Source organism: Nasonia vitripennis, chromosome 5 (genome assembly GCF_009193385.2).
Source record: "Nasonia vitripennis strain AsymCx chromosome 5, Nvit_psr_1.1, whole genome shotgun sequence".
Classification (NCBI taxonomy): domain Eukaryota; kingdom Metazoa; phylum Arthropoda; class Insecta; order Hymenoptera; family Pteromalidae; genus Nasonia; species Nasonia vitripennis.
In genome coordinates, this window is record NC_045761.1 from 8,877,967 (window position 1) to 8,893,761 (window position 15,795).

Sequence of the window (15,795 nt, forward strand, 5' to 3'; positions counted from 1 at the left end):
CGTATTAATTACGCCGCGTAACACCTGCCCGTATATTCCTCCCCATTAAATAGCGACGTTGCTACTTCGAAGAAAAAAAAAACGCGTACACACACGGAAGCGAAACGAAAAAGCTATTCAAATCGTGAATTTAATCTCGTGTACGATCATCCATAAATTCGTTCTTCGGTGCCAAGTGCCAAGGCTAGTTTAATTCGGCCGCAAGTGGCTCGGCAATTCGAGTAACGCTAATCCCAAAGTTCGTAATTACCTGAAAATCCGACGATCGATCCGAAATTCTCGCGCTGCATTTCAGCGCGAAATTCGATATCGAAACAGTTGCTTTTGTATAATCTCAGTATATATGCACAGGTTTGAGGCTGGCAAACGAAGGAGTACACATAGGCAGACATCATAGAGGAGCGGAGCAGGAAGAAGGGCATGGGTATATATATATATATATATATATATATATATATATATATATATATATATATATATATATATATATATATATATATATATATATATATATATATATGTGTGTATAGGGAGAGTAAGGGTCATGCGAAGCTGCAGGTGCAATTAGCGGAGGCAACCGGCGAAGTTCCGCTCTCGAGGCGGGTACTGCTTCACGCTACGGCGACCCTTTGGGAACGGAATACCAAGATTGCCCATTGTTCCTCCGCTAACTCGCCCAGTCATCGACGGCGGTGCTCTTATATAGGAAGCTGGTTCGTCGCGTGCCTTTTCTCGAATTCGCGAGACCATAAACTGATCTCTGTTACACGTCAGCTATGTTGCGGGTGTATAATAACTTTCGTAACAATAAGGATTGGAGTGACATCTTTTAGTGGGATTGTCGATGATAACATTCTCGTTTAGAATTTATAATTAGAACTATGGATAAATTTTAAAGATTCTGATCGTCTTTTTCTCGAAGCTTCTAAATTTAGATACACAATAATACACAATAGGAGATAAAAGTGCCTTGTAGAGAACTATTAAGCTCATATAGGAAAGAGCGTAACTAGAAAAGAAGCCAAATTTATTTTTACTACACCGAGAAGAAACTTGAAACTGAAATGCGATATTCCGTCTAATGCTTCTAACAAACTTTATTCAATTTTATAACTAGAATTTCGGGCTACTTCAATTCCACGCGTGTATCTTTACTTCATCGAGTATGTTCCGCAATAAACTCAAGAAAGTTACGCAATTTATTTGCCATCGGCCACTAATTTCTCAGGACGAAACGCGTTAGTGATTTGCAGAAACGTAGCAGCAGAATGAATATCCAGCTCCACGGGGTTTATCGATACGAAAAAATTGGTTTCAATTTAAAGGGATGGAGCATAAAGCAGTATAGACGATACGGACCTATCTCCTTTACAAAGGCCGGAATCTTCAATAGCCCAGTCGACATAGAGCCCTGCGGCGTCTTCCCGAGGTCCTGCGCCAAAACGAGGACTCTTCGGGTCTGCGCTAACTTCCACAGCGTGTATCGTTATTTGGGTGGATCCGGTGATGCAGCTGCAACATGATATTGTCGTTAATATAGTGCGCCGACATGATTATAATGCGATATACGTGAAACTTTAGAGTTGTAAAATGTATACTACGTTTTGTTAACGTTAGTTCAGATGGAAAGAACTTTATTTTTATTCTATACATTTTTAATATAGCTCTACGGCAATGTATTGAATTTTAAAGGGGACGATTAAAAGTTTTCTCATAAATACCTGAAAATAGTATCGTTTTTTTGTTTCTCTTGAGTTTCCGCGAGTTCTATAGCCGCTTGAAGTGCTCTGCTCTCTTCTCGCAGCGACAAAAGTTCCAGCTCTTCCCTCCCGAGTCTGTATTCGAGTTCCGCCTGTTGGATTCTTACGTCGATATTGCTGGAAAAAAATCGAAATTGTTAAAAATTGTTTACACGGTGTTGCAAAGGCTACGAAAAAAAAAACGATTTAAAGAAAAAAAAAATTTCCCATACCGGGAATCGAACCCGAGCCTCCTGGGTGAAAGCCAGGTATCCTAGCCACTAGACCATATGGGAGTTGGAAGAACGTCGATTAAAGACGTTTTTCAACGCTGCTTCGCGAATAAATTACGTAACGTTTTGGCAATTTTTGAACAAAGTTATAAAACGTTGAAAATGAGTTAATTGTGCAATTTTACTGTTACAGATCCGATAAGAACTGTTTATATGACATCGAAACGCTTGTCAACACGCAGAATATGAGGTATAATCTTACTTTTTCAATTTATTAACTATGCAAAACAATTGTTAAATTTATCAGTTTTGCCAATCCTAACATTCCAACGGTAATTAAGTGTCAAAGCCATTATCTGCGCACAATATTGTTTACAGCTGCGACACGCCATACGTGTGTACATTCTTATCTCTAATACCTTATCACTAGCACGTGCGCAAAGTCATGTCTAAATAGTTTCGAATCTTTCCGCAACATCAGTACATACATACATCAGTGCAAACGTGTTCTAGACCGACGACTAAAAATAACTCTCCTCTCGCGAGGGAAAGACGATACGCGAAGGAGCGAGGGTATACACGTCTAAGTTGCGCTTATTTCGGCATAAGTTAATTAATAAAGAGAGCCAGGGCTCTTACTCAGTTATATCCAGCCGCTCGAGGGCGAGTTTCAAGTTCTTTATGGCGAGTCTCTTGTTGTCGGCGTCTCGTCTGAGCCTTTGAAGACGTTCCTCGGTGGCCTTCCTGTCCGCCTCCGTGAGGGGCGGCGCTCCATTGCGCAACGCCAACCGGTTGCTCAGTGTATTGCACAGTTGACCCTTCAGCCTGTCGATATACGAGAGAAAGAAAGAGACAAAGTTAATTGGAGGGATATGTATAGGAGAGTATCATTTGTTGAAATCTATTGTTTCCTTTTTCTTCTGCCTGTACAATATCTTCGACGTTCCTTTCAATCGGCTTCGTGCCATTCAAATGCTAATTTTACCTGTTGATTGCCGGCGTGCTCAGTCTTTGGAAAATTAAAGCGTTTACAGCGAGCTCGCTGAATTTCTTTCGCAACGGCTCTTCGGGATCGTCGAATAGTCGCGATTATTTCATTTGAAGAGTTTCATTAATCAACAGAATGATTCGTATCGAGACAGTTTCGAAGCGTTTAAACTCGGCTTGTACAAGGTATTTCTTTTATATAAAGAATCGCATCAATGCTCGATACTTACGTTTGAATAATGTTCTCCTTGTCTCGCAGGGCAACCCGTAGCGAGTCCAACTCCTTGTAATAGTCTCGATTCCGATGAGCCGCTGGTGAGGTCATGCCGCCGGAAACGCTGCCGCCCTTTTTTCGTCTCGGTGTCGAGGACAGTGATACTTCTATGCTAGCCATCTGTGGGAAAAAGAAACGTTTTGTTATACAAACGCGTTTAAAAGGTTTATGAAAGATCGATTTTTAAATTGTCACGTAACCGCGTAGACCGTCGATTATACGGGCTAGCTGACATGCGCACGAATGGAAAAAAGTCTATCATTATTACGTTCATGACGATAATATTCCGTGTCTGTTCTCTGCCTGACGCTCCTTTACTCTCTTTCAAAAAATTTTTTTTTTCAAAAACGTAGTATCGCAAACTAACCAACTCCAGCCCGTAGTAAACGCCACAAACTGCATAAAACCCCATATTTATTAGTTTCGAGACAACAGCGACGGCCCCTCGCACAAAAGAGAAAACACGATTAAAAGTCAGCTCTCTCAAAACGAGTACCCAACAGTCGAGCGCGCGGAGAACGTGCAAAACAGCGTAACTCACGTGGCTTTGACCTTGTGCGCGCGCGTACAACCCTTCCCTATATATATATATATATATATATATATATATATATATATAGCACGTGTGTCCTCGAGGAGGCCGGCCGCGACTCTCTCGCTCTTTTTTTCGGACCACCAAGTGCGCGGCGAACAATCGGCCCTCGATTAAACGCAGTCTATAAATGCACGTATACGCATTGTGTACACGCTTGCGGACGAAATGGTTTTCAACGATTTTTTTCGGTATTCGCTTTGGCTTTTTATCCAGTGTGGTTTTGGAGAGGAAGAAGGAGAGGCTTGTATGGGGGATGTCGCTGACGGTTGGTTAATAACGACGAATGATTCCGCCGATGTAAACTAAAAATAAACTATCGAGTCAACAAATCCAGAAATTCTTATTTATGCTTATTTATTCCCAACGAAGATAAATACAACCAACAGTCCCCGTCGATCCAGAGAGCCTTTGTCCCTTGCTCGGAGGGCACACCGCACGTATATAATCCCCGCGTCTCTCCCCTCGTCGAATTTGTCAGACATATCCCTATAATTGCAAAACAAACGTCCGCCTGACGAGCGACGCGCGCAAAGAAAGCCTAAAGAGTCGGGGGCGAAGACCGAAGAGGAAAAAGGGCCACAGACAATCTGGCCGAGGCCGCCGCGTGATTCCCAAGGATACCCACTCTCGCGCGCGCGCGACTCTCTGATTTAGTATCATCTTCGCGTCGGCATTAATTTTGCGTAACGCCGAGAAGCAGAGAGAAAGAGAGAGAGAGAGAGAGAGAGAGAGAGAGAGAGAGAGAGAGAGAGAGAGAGAGAGATAACCGCGTCGCACGCACGTCCTTACCTCTTCTCTCTCTTTCTCTCAGTTATCTCCTCCCGCGAGTCGTTCATTCGACACATCCAGTGCCCACGGGATTATCGCCTACGAGATTTATGTTTGCCGGAGTGGCCGTCAGGGGTTAAAAAAGGGAGAGAGAGAGAGAGAGAAGGGCCGTCGCTCGCTCGGCAGGTAATAGCGACGCAATCCTATTATTCCGCGTGAATGAGTATATACCTTACAACGTCTCATGATCGGTTAGCCCGACGAGATATAAAGCGTAAGTAGTGGAGAGAGTACGTAGACTCGTGTGCGAGTGTGTGTGAGTGTGACTGGAGAGGGAAAAAAGAGGAGCTAATCGAGGGATTCCCCTATTTTCCCGGAGATAACCAAACAGTCTACCGCCGGCACGTTTTCTCGGACCTTTTAAGGATACTCTCGGGAGGTATGTAGTGTACGTGATATAAAGGAGGTCGGGAGATAATGGAGGTGACGAGTCATTGTTTGGACTGCTATCGGCTATTGTTTTTAACGATGTATTTTTTCCGATACCGAAATTCTTAGTCGTCGGTTATTTCAACGAAAAAAAGGAAAAAGAAAATAAATAACAGTCAAACGTATACACGCAGGAACCTATTAATTTTACTTTAAGCTCAAATTTACGCGCAGCAGTATAAACACAACCGCAATTGTGTATATCTACAGCTTTTAAAACGGCCCACTTTTTCCACACCGAGCTTAGGACATTTGTTTTCCCCTGTTATATTCTCGCCGCCGAGGGAGCGTGGACGGTTACGCGCGAATTCCGTTTTGTCGGCGCCGGCTTCCTTCCGGCCCCCTCGTGCGTACCTTTTCTTTCTTTTTTTTCGTTCGTTCGTTCCCGTAGCACCTTTCTCACGGCTGATTTTTCCCGATGACGCGCTACTTTACGACTCTGCCTATGTGTGCGCGTTAATGACACCGTCTCCCTTATGTATGTACGTACACGCTCGAATTAAGGCTTGTGACGTGTATCAGCTGATGACGAAGCTCACTCATTTTATCTTGTCCGCTATGGGGTACAGCGTGAGACGGGACGAGCGTGAAATAGATGCTGATTTTTATAAATTGCTGGTGGAAGTTGTAGTTTGCGTATACCGAAATTGTATAAGTCGAGTAGAATTTTAAACACCGTTATTCGCCACAATCCTGAGGTAATAGAAGAAATTCCATGACTATAACGTGGAAGGCGCGTATAAGCTGTTTTCGTGGGATTTTATACATACATAAGGGATCAGGGGAGAAAATCCTTTTAGAAGTTTATGCGTTAGATTATGCGGCAAAACTAGTTTGGCTTAACCAACTCTAAACTCGTAAACCACGATTACTGTTATATACGATCGCGTCCATTGTTCCGTCCCATAAACATGTCACGTCGGAATCATTAGCCGTCAATTCCTCAAACACTGTCTAAATAAATCACACGACTGTATCCCTCGTACATTAGGCTATGGAATATCGAAGAAAACAATTACAGAGCGTCATCAACTCACCCTTTGATTCTCAAGAGAAAAAGCACACACAGTTGTGGAATATCGCGAAACGGAGCTAAGAAACTCTCTCGGCTATAAGTCATAACTGCAAAACCGTTAGGACCCTTGTGTGCAGCCAAGTCAAATATACTTCCCCTGAAGTACTCTGTACAGCATCATCGTTACGCCAAGTGGACGTAACCTCGTACGTTCAAAGCAAGGGCTAAGCAACGGAAGTAACGAGCAAAAATGAGAAGCGGCAAAATTTTTCAGCCGTTATCCTTAGCTCTCAAGTGTCTTTTATGCTTAGCCATTCGATGCTGCACATAAGCGTAAGTGCATTCGCGCATAATGTTCGCTGCTACGGGATTTTACGTCGTCGTTATACACACCGCGATGTTTTTTGCAGTACAGAAACAAATGTGTGTTGATAGTTTGGCTAATCGCACCATGCAAAGGTAAACCTTGAAATGCTACTCACTGATATGTAACGCGAAACTATTGTTGAAGAAGAGTTAAAATTCTCGGATGATAATAACGCGGTGTGTGTGTACTCCTTACTAGCAAGTATAACGCAGGGGAGTCAGCTCTCAGGTGAACGAACGTACGAGCCTATAGCCAGCGAAGGAAATAATTAGAGTTACGAGCAGGCATTGTACATACATGCGAGAGCTCGAGATCGGTATACTTATTTCACAGTTGCTTGGATTCTCTTAGCGGTAAATCGCCCCGGCATACCAGCTGGACTAGGTATAATGCGAGATGCAATTTTTTATTTCGCGCAATTTAATCGCGTGATTAATCGTATACCAACAATAACACGTACAACGAAGCCCAAAAAACACGTCACACAGACACTCTCGATAAGAAGCATACAAAAAACACGAACTTTGCAAACAGATCTAATAAAAGCCTAGTGGGCGTGAAGTGAAAGCCCTCATTTAATCGAGCCACTCGTGTCGTCGAGTATCCTCGAGGGAATTTTCCCGCGCGCCGTCAGATGCGCACTGCGGCTAGAAGCGCATTAAAGCGTCGCCGGCTTCTCCCTCTCACCCGCACTATACACCCACAACACTGTGCTACAATATCTCGCGCTGTGCTGTACGCAGAACGCAGACATATTCCCGGACTCGCCAGAATGCATTTATCCTCGGGTAGGTAAATACATTTGCATGAGAATTTACGCGCGTGTGTGTACAGTTATAGTCCACCTTGGATTTCGAATCTTTCTCCTCAAGGACAAGGGCTTTTAACGAGCTGTATTCGGGACTTGATTTCGTTATTAAAATTTTGAATCGAACGTTTTTCAGGGGATGAAGGAAGAACATATAATACACTCATGCAATCGGAGAAAAAGCTCGTTCAAAGGAGCGAATGCTTGATTAAACAGTCCGCGGGAGAGATGCGACGAGACGCGAAATTTCATCAGCTCGGCGGGCGGAGAGGAAATAAATTTTTATCCGAAATCGATGCTGAATACCAGGGAGAGGAAGGCTCTCTCGCACGCATCGACTTTAACGTCACCGGAGATCTTCAGCTCTCTGGGATCTAACGATAACGCGCCAGAGCCACACCTCTTGGCTATATCCATCCTTTCTTTTCGCGCTCGCGCGGAAGAGCTTTGTTTTTGCGCGAGCTGCATGGGCACAGGAGGTTAAAACGCTATGCGCCACCTCCTCTGTGTGCGTACACCGCTCTCTGCGCTGGTACGTGTTCTCTCTGCGGTTGCGCGCTTGATGAAGCTGGAAATTTATCACTCGCTAAAGCGCTTCTACTGCGAGCATTTTTCCAGTCTGCTGGAGCTTTCGGACGGAAGTAATGGATTTTGGAGGTGTTGTTATTTTTATAATAAAAATTTACTATAAGATTCTCCTGATGCAAAACGAAACGATTACACTGGCCAGACTCTCCCATGTCGAAGAGCCCGAGTAAGGGAAAAATTGGTATTCCCCTCGAGAGCCAGCAGCAGCATTGACCTATTTAGCTTATTATCTTCCGCTGCAGGTATTCTCCGTATAGATAGGCGTACCTGCAGTGAGATAACCGCATCTCCTACATACAGTCTCCTCCTCATATACCCGATAGATATTATACAAGTTTAATCGAATCCAATACCACTAGACACGTACAGCACAGCAGAAACTATACCTATACAGATAAAAAAAAATGGGCCGAAAACCGAAGGAATTCCCCGACTGATTTCCAGCGTTAATCTCCGCGCAGCAGAAAGCATCGAAGGGGGATAATAGCCTAATGGATCGATGTCCGAAACACGATCCCCCCTATCGTCTTCTCTCTCTCCCTCTCTCCTTCGGGGCCTCCGTGCAGTGTACATGTATGTTGTATATATACAGAGGCCAGTGACTCTCTGCATCCCAGAGGCTCCGCAATCTTCTCCGGCAAATCTCTCCCTCCTGCGGATACAAGCTGCGCGTGTGCATCGTTCCGATAGCGCATAGGTGAAACCAATCCGGTCGATAAAATTACGGAAATACGCCTTTCGCATTTTATCCATAGCGAGATGCGCCTTTTATATACTTATCCGATACATCTTTAAATAATTTTTTATCCAATCTCTATTCCATGGAAAAGGGAAAATTGCCTCCTGTATAAGGCATCGCGAGAGAAATGTGTTGTAATGGAGTAGCCGAAAGAATATAAGAGAGAATTAAAGAAGCACGTTATACGGAAAAGTCGGACAACAGATATATTATGGCGTGCAGAGTCTGCAGCCGCGGCTTGTTTTGTAAAACGGCGTCTCTTCATTATTCATCCGGTTCCTCCTACGCGGCCGGTACGTGTGCTTTTTATTTCGTTGCTTATATATCCCAGACAATGGCGCGGAGAATACTTGCTCTTACGGCTTACTCGCCCGATGTGTGTGCAATACATATACTCTACGGTTCGCGCGTGCAATAGTTACGCAAAAATGCAGTAAAAGCCCCTGCGAGCTAAATTCTTCGAAGCCCAATTTTCGACGTCTCCCGCTAAAAATTACGGAGTATACAGGGCCATGCGAAAAAACAGCCCGAACAACGCGCGTGTGCTACACACATACTATATACACCTCGCGAGAGCGCGCGGGTCAGTTTTAATGGGGGACAGAAACGGCAGCGCAGCCGAGGCGAAAGAGAGAGTGAATTCGGCAGCGTCGGCTGGACCATCAGGCGGAGAAGCGAGAATATAGGGTAGAGGCACGCGAGTTTGGCGCATCTGCATATAAATCACCGGTCGCTGCGCGAATACCGATGTATAACCGCCTCTTAGAGCTGCTACATCGCGAGTATGGAGATCCTTGAATTTTACGAGGCGAGCTGTGTGTGCGTGTATAAGGACGAGGATGCGGTATTCGAGGGCTGGTCAGAAGTTTTGGAGATGGAAAAGTTCGATCAGTCGGTTTTTCAATTAAATATCGAGCCGCACACGGTGGGAAATCGAAAAAATCATTTTTTACGGCATAGAGAAGCTAGAGGACCCATTAATCTTGAGCATAATACAGTCCTATAGTGGTATGTATACCCAGCGATCACAAGCGCGCGCGAAGAGCTTTCTGCCTTCATGTTCGATTCAGCTCAGGATTCCGAGAAATCCGATGGTAGATTAAGACGGAACGGAAGTACGCATCGAGGGAGTACCAGTCTGTCTGCACTTACCTTTGCCTCTAACGTTTCCAGATGGGCCATTCTCGGTTCTGTGAGCTGCTGCTGCTGCGGCGATCCGCTACTCGTGTGTAGAGCCGTCTGGAATTGCAATCGTGAAGGTAAGAAGCTTTAGTGGATTGTTTATTGGGTATTGCGGAAGCTTGTACGAGTACTTATAGCTAAAAAAGGCTAAATATCGGCCGATTCGAGAATAGGGGGATAACAACATTGCGCTTTGATTTTATTCGACTTATATACGATGAAACACACTGCATTAATTTCTGAAATCAACGATATAACGATATTGCATAGAGATTATCGCGTATACGTTCATTTTGCGAACTGAGAATAATTTCATATGCACAGCGGCGCCAGAGTCGTCATACGAATTTATTAATTCGATCGCGAGAGCGTATGCGCAGAGCTGCGTGCTTCCGAGTAAAATTGTTGTATATTATTCATTTCAGGGGACATAATAATCCAAATTGAACGCGGGATGTTTGATCGCTTCGCGTATTACAGATTTAATTAACATCGAGATCGCATGCAGTTCGTATTGTACAAATAACGTTGATAATTAACAAAAAAGGCGACGAGCTAGCATTGTTGAAGTAAATTTTCCATATCTATACATCCACTCGTTGAAAACAAGCAAGATAGAGGGGGAAGGGAGAAAGGGAATGAGTTAAGCGCTAGGATCCAAACAAGAGAAAAAGCCGAGGGAAGAGACACGACGAGCGCATACAGCACAGAGAGAAGATAGAGAAAAGGGCAGTTGTCGCAAATAAGAGACCGCAAGGCATAGAACGAAAGACTCTGTGTGCATACAGCTATAGGTATACACGTATACACGTAGAGATAATGCGAGGCTGTTGCAGTCTCTTTCTCTCCGTTTCCTCGCGTGCGGGGCTGCTGCAGCTTACACGCTATGTATCCGCGGGGAGGAATATTTCGTTTCGCTGTAGTCGCACGAGAGAGAGAGAGAGAGAGAGAGAGAGAGAGAGAGAGAGAGAGAGAGAGAGAGAGAGAACGAGCGAGCTATAGACGCTGCAGCATCGCTCGGGAGAGACGAGAGACATCTACGGGAAATGCGAATGTCTGTAAATACGCGGATCTTCCCGCGAATACTCTTGTATTATATGCGCCGTTGCTGCTGGACTTCAATCTACTTTCTTTATGCGGACGGTTTCTAATCTTTCGCTGTTTACGCGCGCAATCGGAGCTTTTCTTCTTTTGTTGTTACAGAGAGATAAACGTAACTGTATATTATAAGCGCGAGTAGGGTGATATTCTACAATTATAGATCCACGTGAATTATACTCTTACACCTACGGTGTTGAAGTTTTCATCTCGATCCGCTATATACATTAAAGTGTTAAAAACACGGCTCCGCGCGCATGTATCCCATCCACGCAACGTTAGACCTCCATACGTATATTTTTGTAGGCGTTGCCTCGATGCCCGCGTGTATGGGGCATACCTACACTATCTTTTTGTCCGCAGTGGCCAGTTTACAGATGCTGGCGAGTATAACGGACAGCATCTTCGTGAGTTTCTCGACTTCAACATCGCGTGAATCACGAGAGGAGAATCATGTGAGAGTCAAGTTTAGAGCCCGGAATCTCGATGATCCGAGCTGCTGCAGAGGCGTCGGTTTAATGAATTTAATAGGAATTCGTATATAATTTAATTTTAACGCCGTCATTACGCGCGTGTATAATTGGTAATGATTATACGACGTAGACGCGCATCTGGTGTCACGTTCGCTCATCCTCAAAGATAATTGTACACGCGGACGTCCATATATGCGCCAGACGGTAAAATAAAGCTATAAACTGAAAAAATAGGCACTGCTGGGGAGAGCATATACTCTACGCACACACACACACACACCGATAGTCACGTGCTCGTCTCTGAGAATCGAAAAACGTTTAGCTTGTAGATCTTATCGAACGGTCTCGAGGCGGCCCCGTTATAAAGCTCTCTCTCCTATCCTCGGGGATCTATACGTTCTAAGTTATGGCGTATCGCGGCTTAATATATACAGATGGCTAATGCTTTCTGGCAATACTAAAGACATGACTCTACGCTTCTCCGCTTGCACCATGTGTACGATGATGCACGACAGTTATATATATATATATATATATATATATATATATATATATATATATATATATATATATATATATATAACGTGTACTCGATACACCGTTGAATATACTAAAACAATGATTTTGTAATCGAGACATAGTCCCTCAAAATTTACGTTCTCACAATTAAAGTCGAATCAGTATCGCGAAATAATCTCCAAGAGATACCGATCGCGTACCAGGTACATCGTCGCCGTATAACTACTTTACGACTATCTCTCTCTCTCTCTCTCTCTCTCTACCTCGGCAAAGACAAAGGCGCAGCTCACAAAGTCTCCTCTCTCCCTCGCAAAGTCGTCGGTCCTCCGACTAATTGCCCAACGCTCGTTAATCGCGTCGCTCGCACTACACGTACACGAGCTGTGGGCAGGATATTTATTGCGCCTCGTTGCAGGCTCCTTGTACCTCGCGCACATGTGGGAGAGAGTTGAGTAGGTATAGTATATAGACGCGCAAAAATTAGCCGCGAGTTTATAGGCCCGTGTGTATGTGTGGGCAAGAACACCATCAGCAGCAGGGGGCATTGGTTTTCCGCGAAACTCGCGCTTTTTCCCTATATACACCGCAGACTGTGTCTGTACAGCTCTAGACTTTTCGATCGTATTTCCAGGCGGTACAGCGGCTGAGAGATTGATTATGCGGAAGAGAGCTTGGTTTTTCTGCTATCGGAGCGTATAATTGCCCGAGGATTTCTTCGAGGGAGGAGGGGGGGGGGGCGAAGATTGATCGTCTCGCGCGTGCTTGCTGATGATTTTTGATGGCTCTGTTATAGCTGAGGCGTGATTATGAGCCTCTGTTTAATGCATTAATAGCGCGTTCGTCGTTGGGAGAAAATCGCAGCTGACCGACTAAACCGATTCATTTTTACAGTCGTCGGGTGCGTATATAATCGAATTACACAAACAGCGAATTCAACCGGCTTTGATCAGGCGAATGTGGGCTCCGCCGTGTTTGTACTCAACTAATTAATCCCATTTCGATTCTATCCCACGCACATATTATAATCCTAATGCAACGAGCTTACTGCAGCTCGTACACGCGCCGTAATTTTGAATAAACGGCTGTCTAAAGATCCGTTAATGACGTCCGTCCGACGATGTAAATCGCTGCGAGCTGTACGTAACGCTAATCAATCAATAAAATTACACAACGCGCCAACCTAATACATACACGAGCCGTTCTCAGAAGCGACAAATAAAAGTGCCGCGGCTCGTCGGAAAAGGAGTATAAGGCTCGCCGCGATATCCCATGTCGCTTTATGCAAATAGGCGTGATTCCTCCCCTATGTGAGTCTACGAGCCAGCGCACGCACACACAATCCTCGCGGCCGAGTATACATTCCCGGAGAGGAAGAAAGAAAGAGAGATAGGGACGAGGATGTAGCTCGTTATGTGTATCTATGCGCTCTCTCGCCTGGTATATAGTGTGTACTACCTTCTCGGGATCAGTACACTACAGCCAGAGGTCAAGGGCAACGGTCTCCTCTCGCGTTTGTTTCTATATACTATACACACATATGTACTATATATTTGTATAGCATATATCTTTCTGGCGAGCCTGTGCACAGTGTAAACTATATAGTGGAATTTACACGCGGCGTTATCTGGATGATAGGAATTGGGAACGTGTCGGTGATGCGGGAGTTTGGAAAAAAAAAATCGACGACCTTTCCCTGCTGCTGATTGGGGGAAATGTAGCGCCGATACGTACAAACCCGGTAATTGGAAAGATGCGATCGATATCCGAGAAACAAATTTCTCCGCGGATGCCGTTGAGCGAGGGAAAGAGAGTCTCTCCGGAGAATTCCGATGATGCTTTCATTTTGATCCGGATGTGAGCGGGGATGATTAAAAATTTGATAGTCGATTGATGATTAATATAATAATGGAGATTTTAGTGTATCATTTGTCACGATGGGGAAGCAATATACGAGAGGGTGTTTCGAGTTTAATTCGGAATTAATTCTGTATAGGCGGCGATAATACAGAGCCGGTTGTGAATATACGTACTGATCGAAATTTGATGAGGGTTTCGAATCGTCGTTTGCTCGGCTTTGACAAGTTCGAGCATTATTGAGAGAATCATTGGAATTACGCTCTGTCTGCTGATGCACCGCGAATATTATTCCCAGAAACTAACAAGAAAAGCCTTAATTCAATCGGTAAAGCACCCGCAACATCGGTGCGAATTAGCAAGGCATCGCGGAATAAAAGTTTCCCCCCTAGAGAGGGAGAGCGAGAGCCAATAAACGACGAAAAGGAAGTCGAATCCTCCCGTTTGATTTACGATCTACTTTCAAAGATCGCTTTATTCGTCAAGATGAGTTCGCCTCAGCTCTTGCCTCAGACCAGGGGCGTCAATCATCCTCGTCCGCAAGCAAGCAGCTCGTTCTCTCCCCCTCTGCTCATTTTTATTCTTCGCCCGTGAGATCCTCTTAATTGCCTCGACGCTTACGTTCTCTTTCTTCCTATGTGTACATACACTGATGACTCGAGTCTGCGCTGCTAAGCCGCGATTGCGATGTATATGTGTACGCGCTTAACCCTTTTTCCTACTTCGCAAAATCGAGAGAACAATTTGCTGCACATTATTTATAATGAGCTTATGGCAATGGTATCGCTGACATCGGGTTATCCTAGTTTCTGATGCTACTCATCCAAACGCATTTGCGTCTTGAGAGCGAAAACAAAAAACACAATAAACATAAGTCGCCGCATAAATTCCTCTAATAAATGCCCCGCTGCGACGTGTACAATAAAAATTTTATCGCAGCTCACACTCTGTCGGCGCTCTTGTTTTTATCGTTTGTCTTGATCATCGAAGAAGTGCATTAAAGTAATTGACACGTCTCAGTCTCTCGGAACACAAAAAACAACATGCCCCAACAGCACTTTCTCTAATCGACCATTCTCATAGAATGATTGACGCATCATCCTCTCTCGGTACTCCAAGAGACTCGTCGTCGTCGCACGAACTTCTCTTTCGCGCCCCGAATAAACACTTGTCCACCAGCCGAGGAAAAATAAAGCATCGACGTATTATTATAGCCAACGTCTTTTTATCGCAAACGCGAGCACACGCAGCCGAGTCTACGGATGCGGATTACGTCTGCGAGTTTTCCCTCCGGGAGGGGAAAGATTTTCCCTCGCGCGAACGCACTTAACGTAGCGATAAATCGACCTAATTCGATCGGCTCGCCTTTCTTGCACTGACGAAGACAAACGAGGCTCGCTCTCATCATCATGCTTTCTTATACATGGACGCGACAAAGGGCGAGGAATCCGTAGGAGAAGTATGGATATTGGCAGTTGCGTTGGTGATTTTCCAGAGCCATTAGAGCCTGAATCCGCATGTGTGCCTTGCGCAATCTCGGCTCTGTCGATCGGGGCTGTTTGGGGTTTTTCGCGTGAGATGAGAGCACACGCCTTCTTTTTGAGGGTGAATTTTCATTTTTTTTGTTACGATTTTTGGGTGAAAGAAATGAGATGAAATATTAATAAAATTAAGGCGCAAGGCGAGGAAAATTTCGCGTTCTACGACAATGCGCAAATAATTCTGTAAATTGGTGTATTAATAAACTCGAAAGTTGAATGCGAACTCAGTTTTTTGCAGTTGTAGTATGAACGGCCCAAACAGTAGATCAAACGATCGATTTTGACATAGGCAGTACATCGCTTCTATATATGCACCGTTGGCGCAGATAGTGTTGCGGGAAATATGTTGCTTGTAGAAAAAGTGCCTTCGCGCCACCTATCTTCGTTAGCCAGAGACGGAGAGCCAAAAAGATGAAAAGGTTCTCCGGTATGGAAGAGCTGACCACCGGATGCTTGCTCAAGCCGTCGTATTATCGAATTTCTTCAATCAGAGAATATACGTATGAAAAATAAATTCACGGCATAT

General features: G+C 44.5%; 1 protein-coding gene and 1 non-coding gene across 5 annotated transcripts in view; both read right to left on the reverse strand.

Moving 5' to 3' along the window:
* Positions 1–15,795, reverse strand: part of LOC100123965 — a 33,592-nt gene that overhangs the window by 3,717 nt on the left and 14,080 nt on the right. For 2 of the 4 annotated variants that reach the window (XM_031931728.2, XM_016990017.3), the window contains exons 4-8: positions 9,755–9,841; positions 3,190–3,353; positions 2,612–2,797; positions 1,722–1,877; positions 1,360–1,512 (exon numbers count right to left, since the gene is read on the reverse strand). In XM_031931728.2, coding sequence (XP_031787588.1) covers positions 1,360–1,512; positions 1,722–1,877; positions 2,612–2,797; positions 3,190–3,353; positions 9,755–9,841 — 746 coding nt within the window. The remainder of the gene's footprint in view (positions 1–1,359; positions 1,513–1,721; positions 1,878–2,611; positions 2,798–3,189; positions 3,354–9,754; positions 9,842–15,795) is intronic. The other 2 variants (XM_031931729.2, XM_031931730.2) reach the window with 1 other exon arrangement.
* On the reverse strand, positions 1,964–2,035 carry TRNAE-UUC. Its single transcript has one exon. It is a non-coding gene; the product is annotated as a tRNA-Glu (tRNA).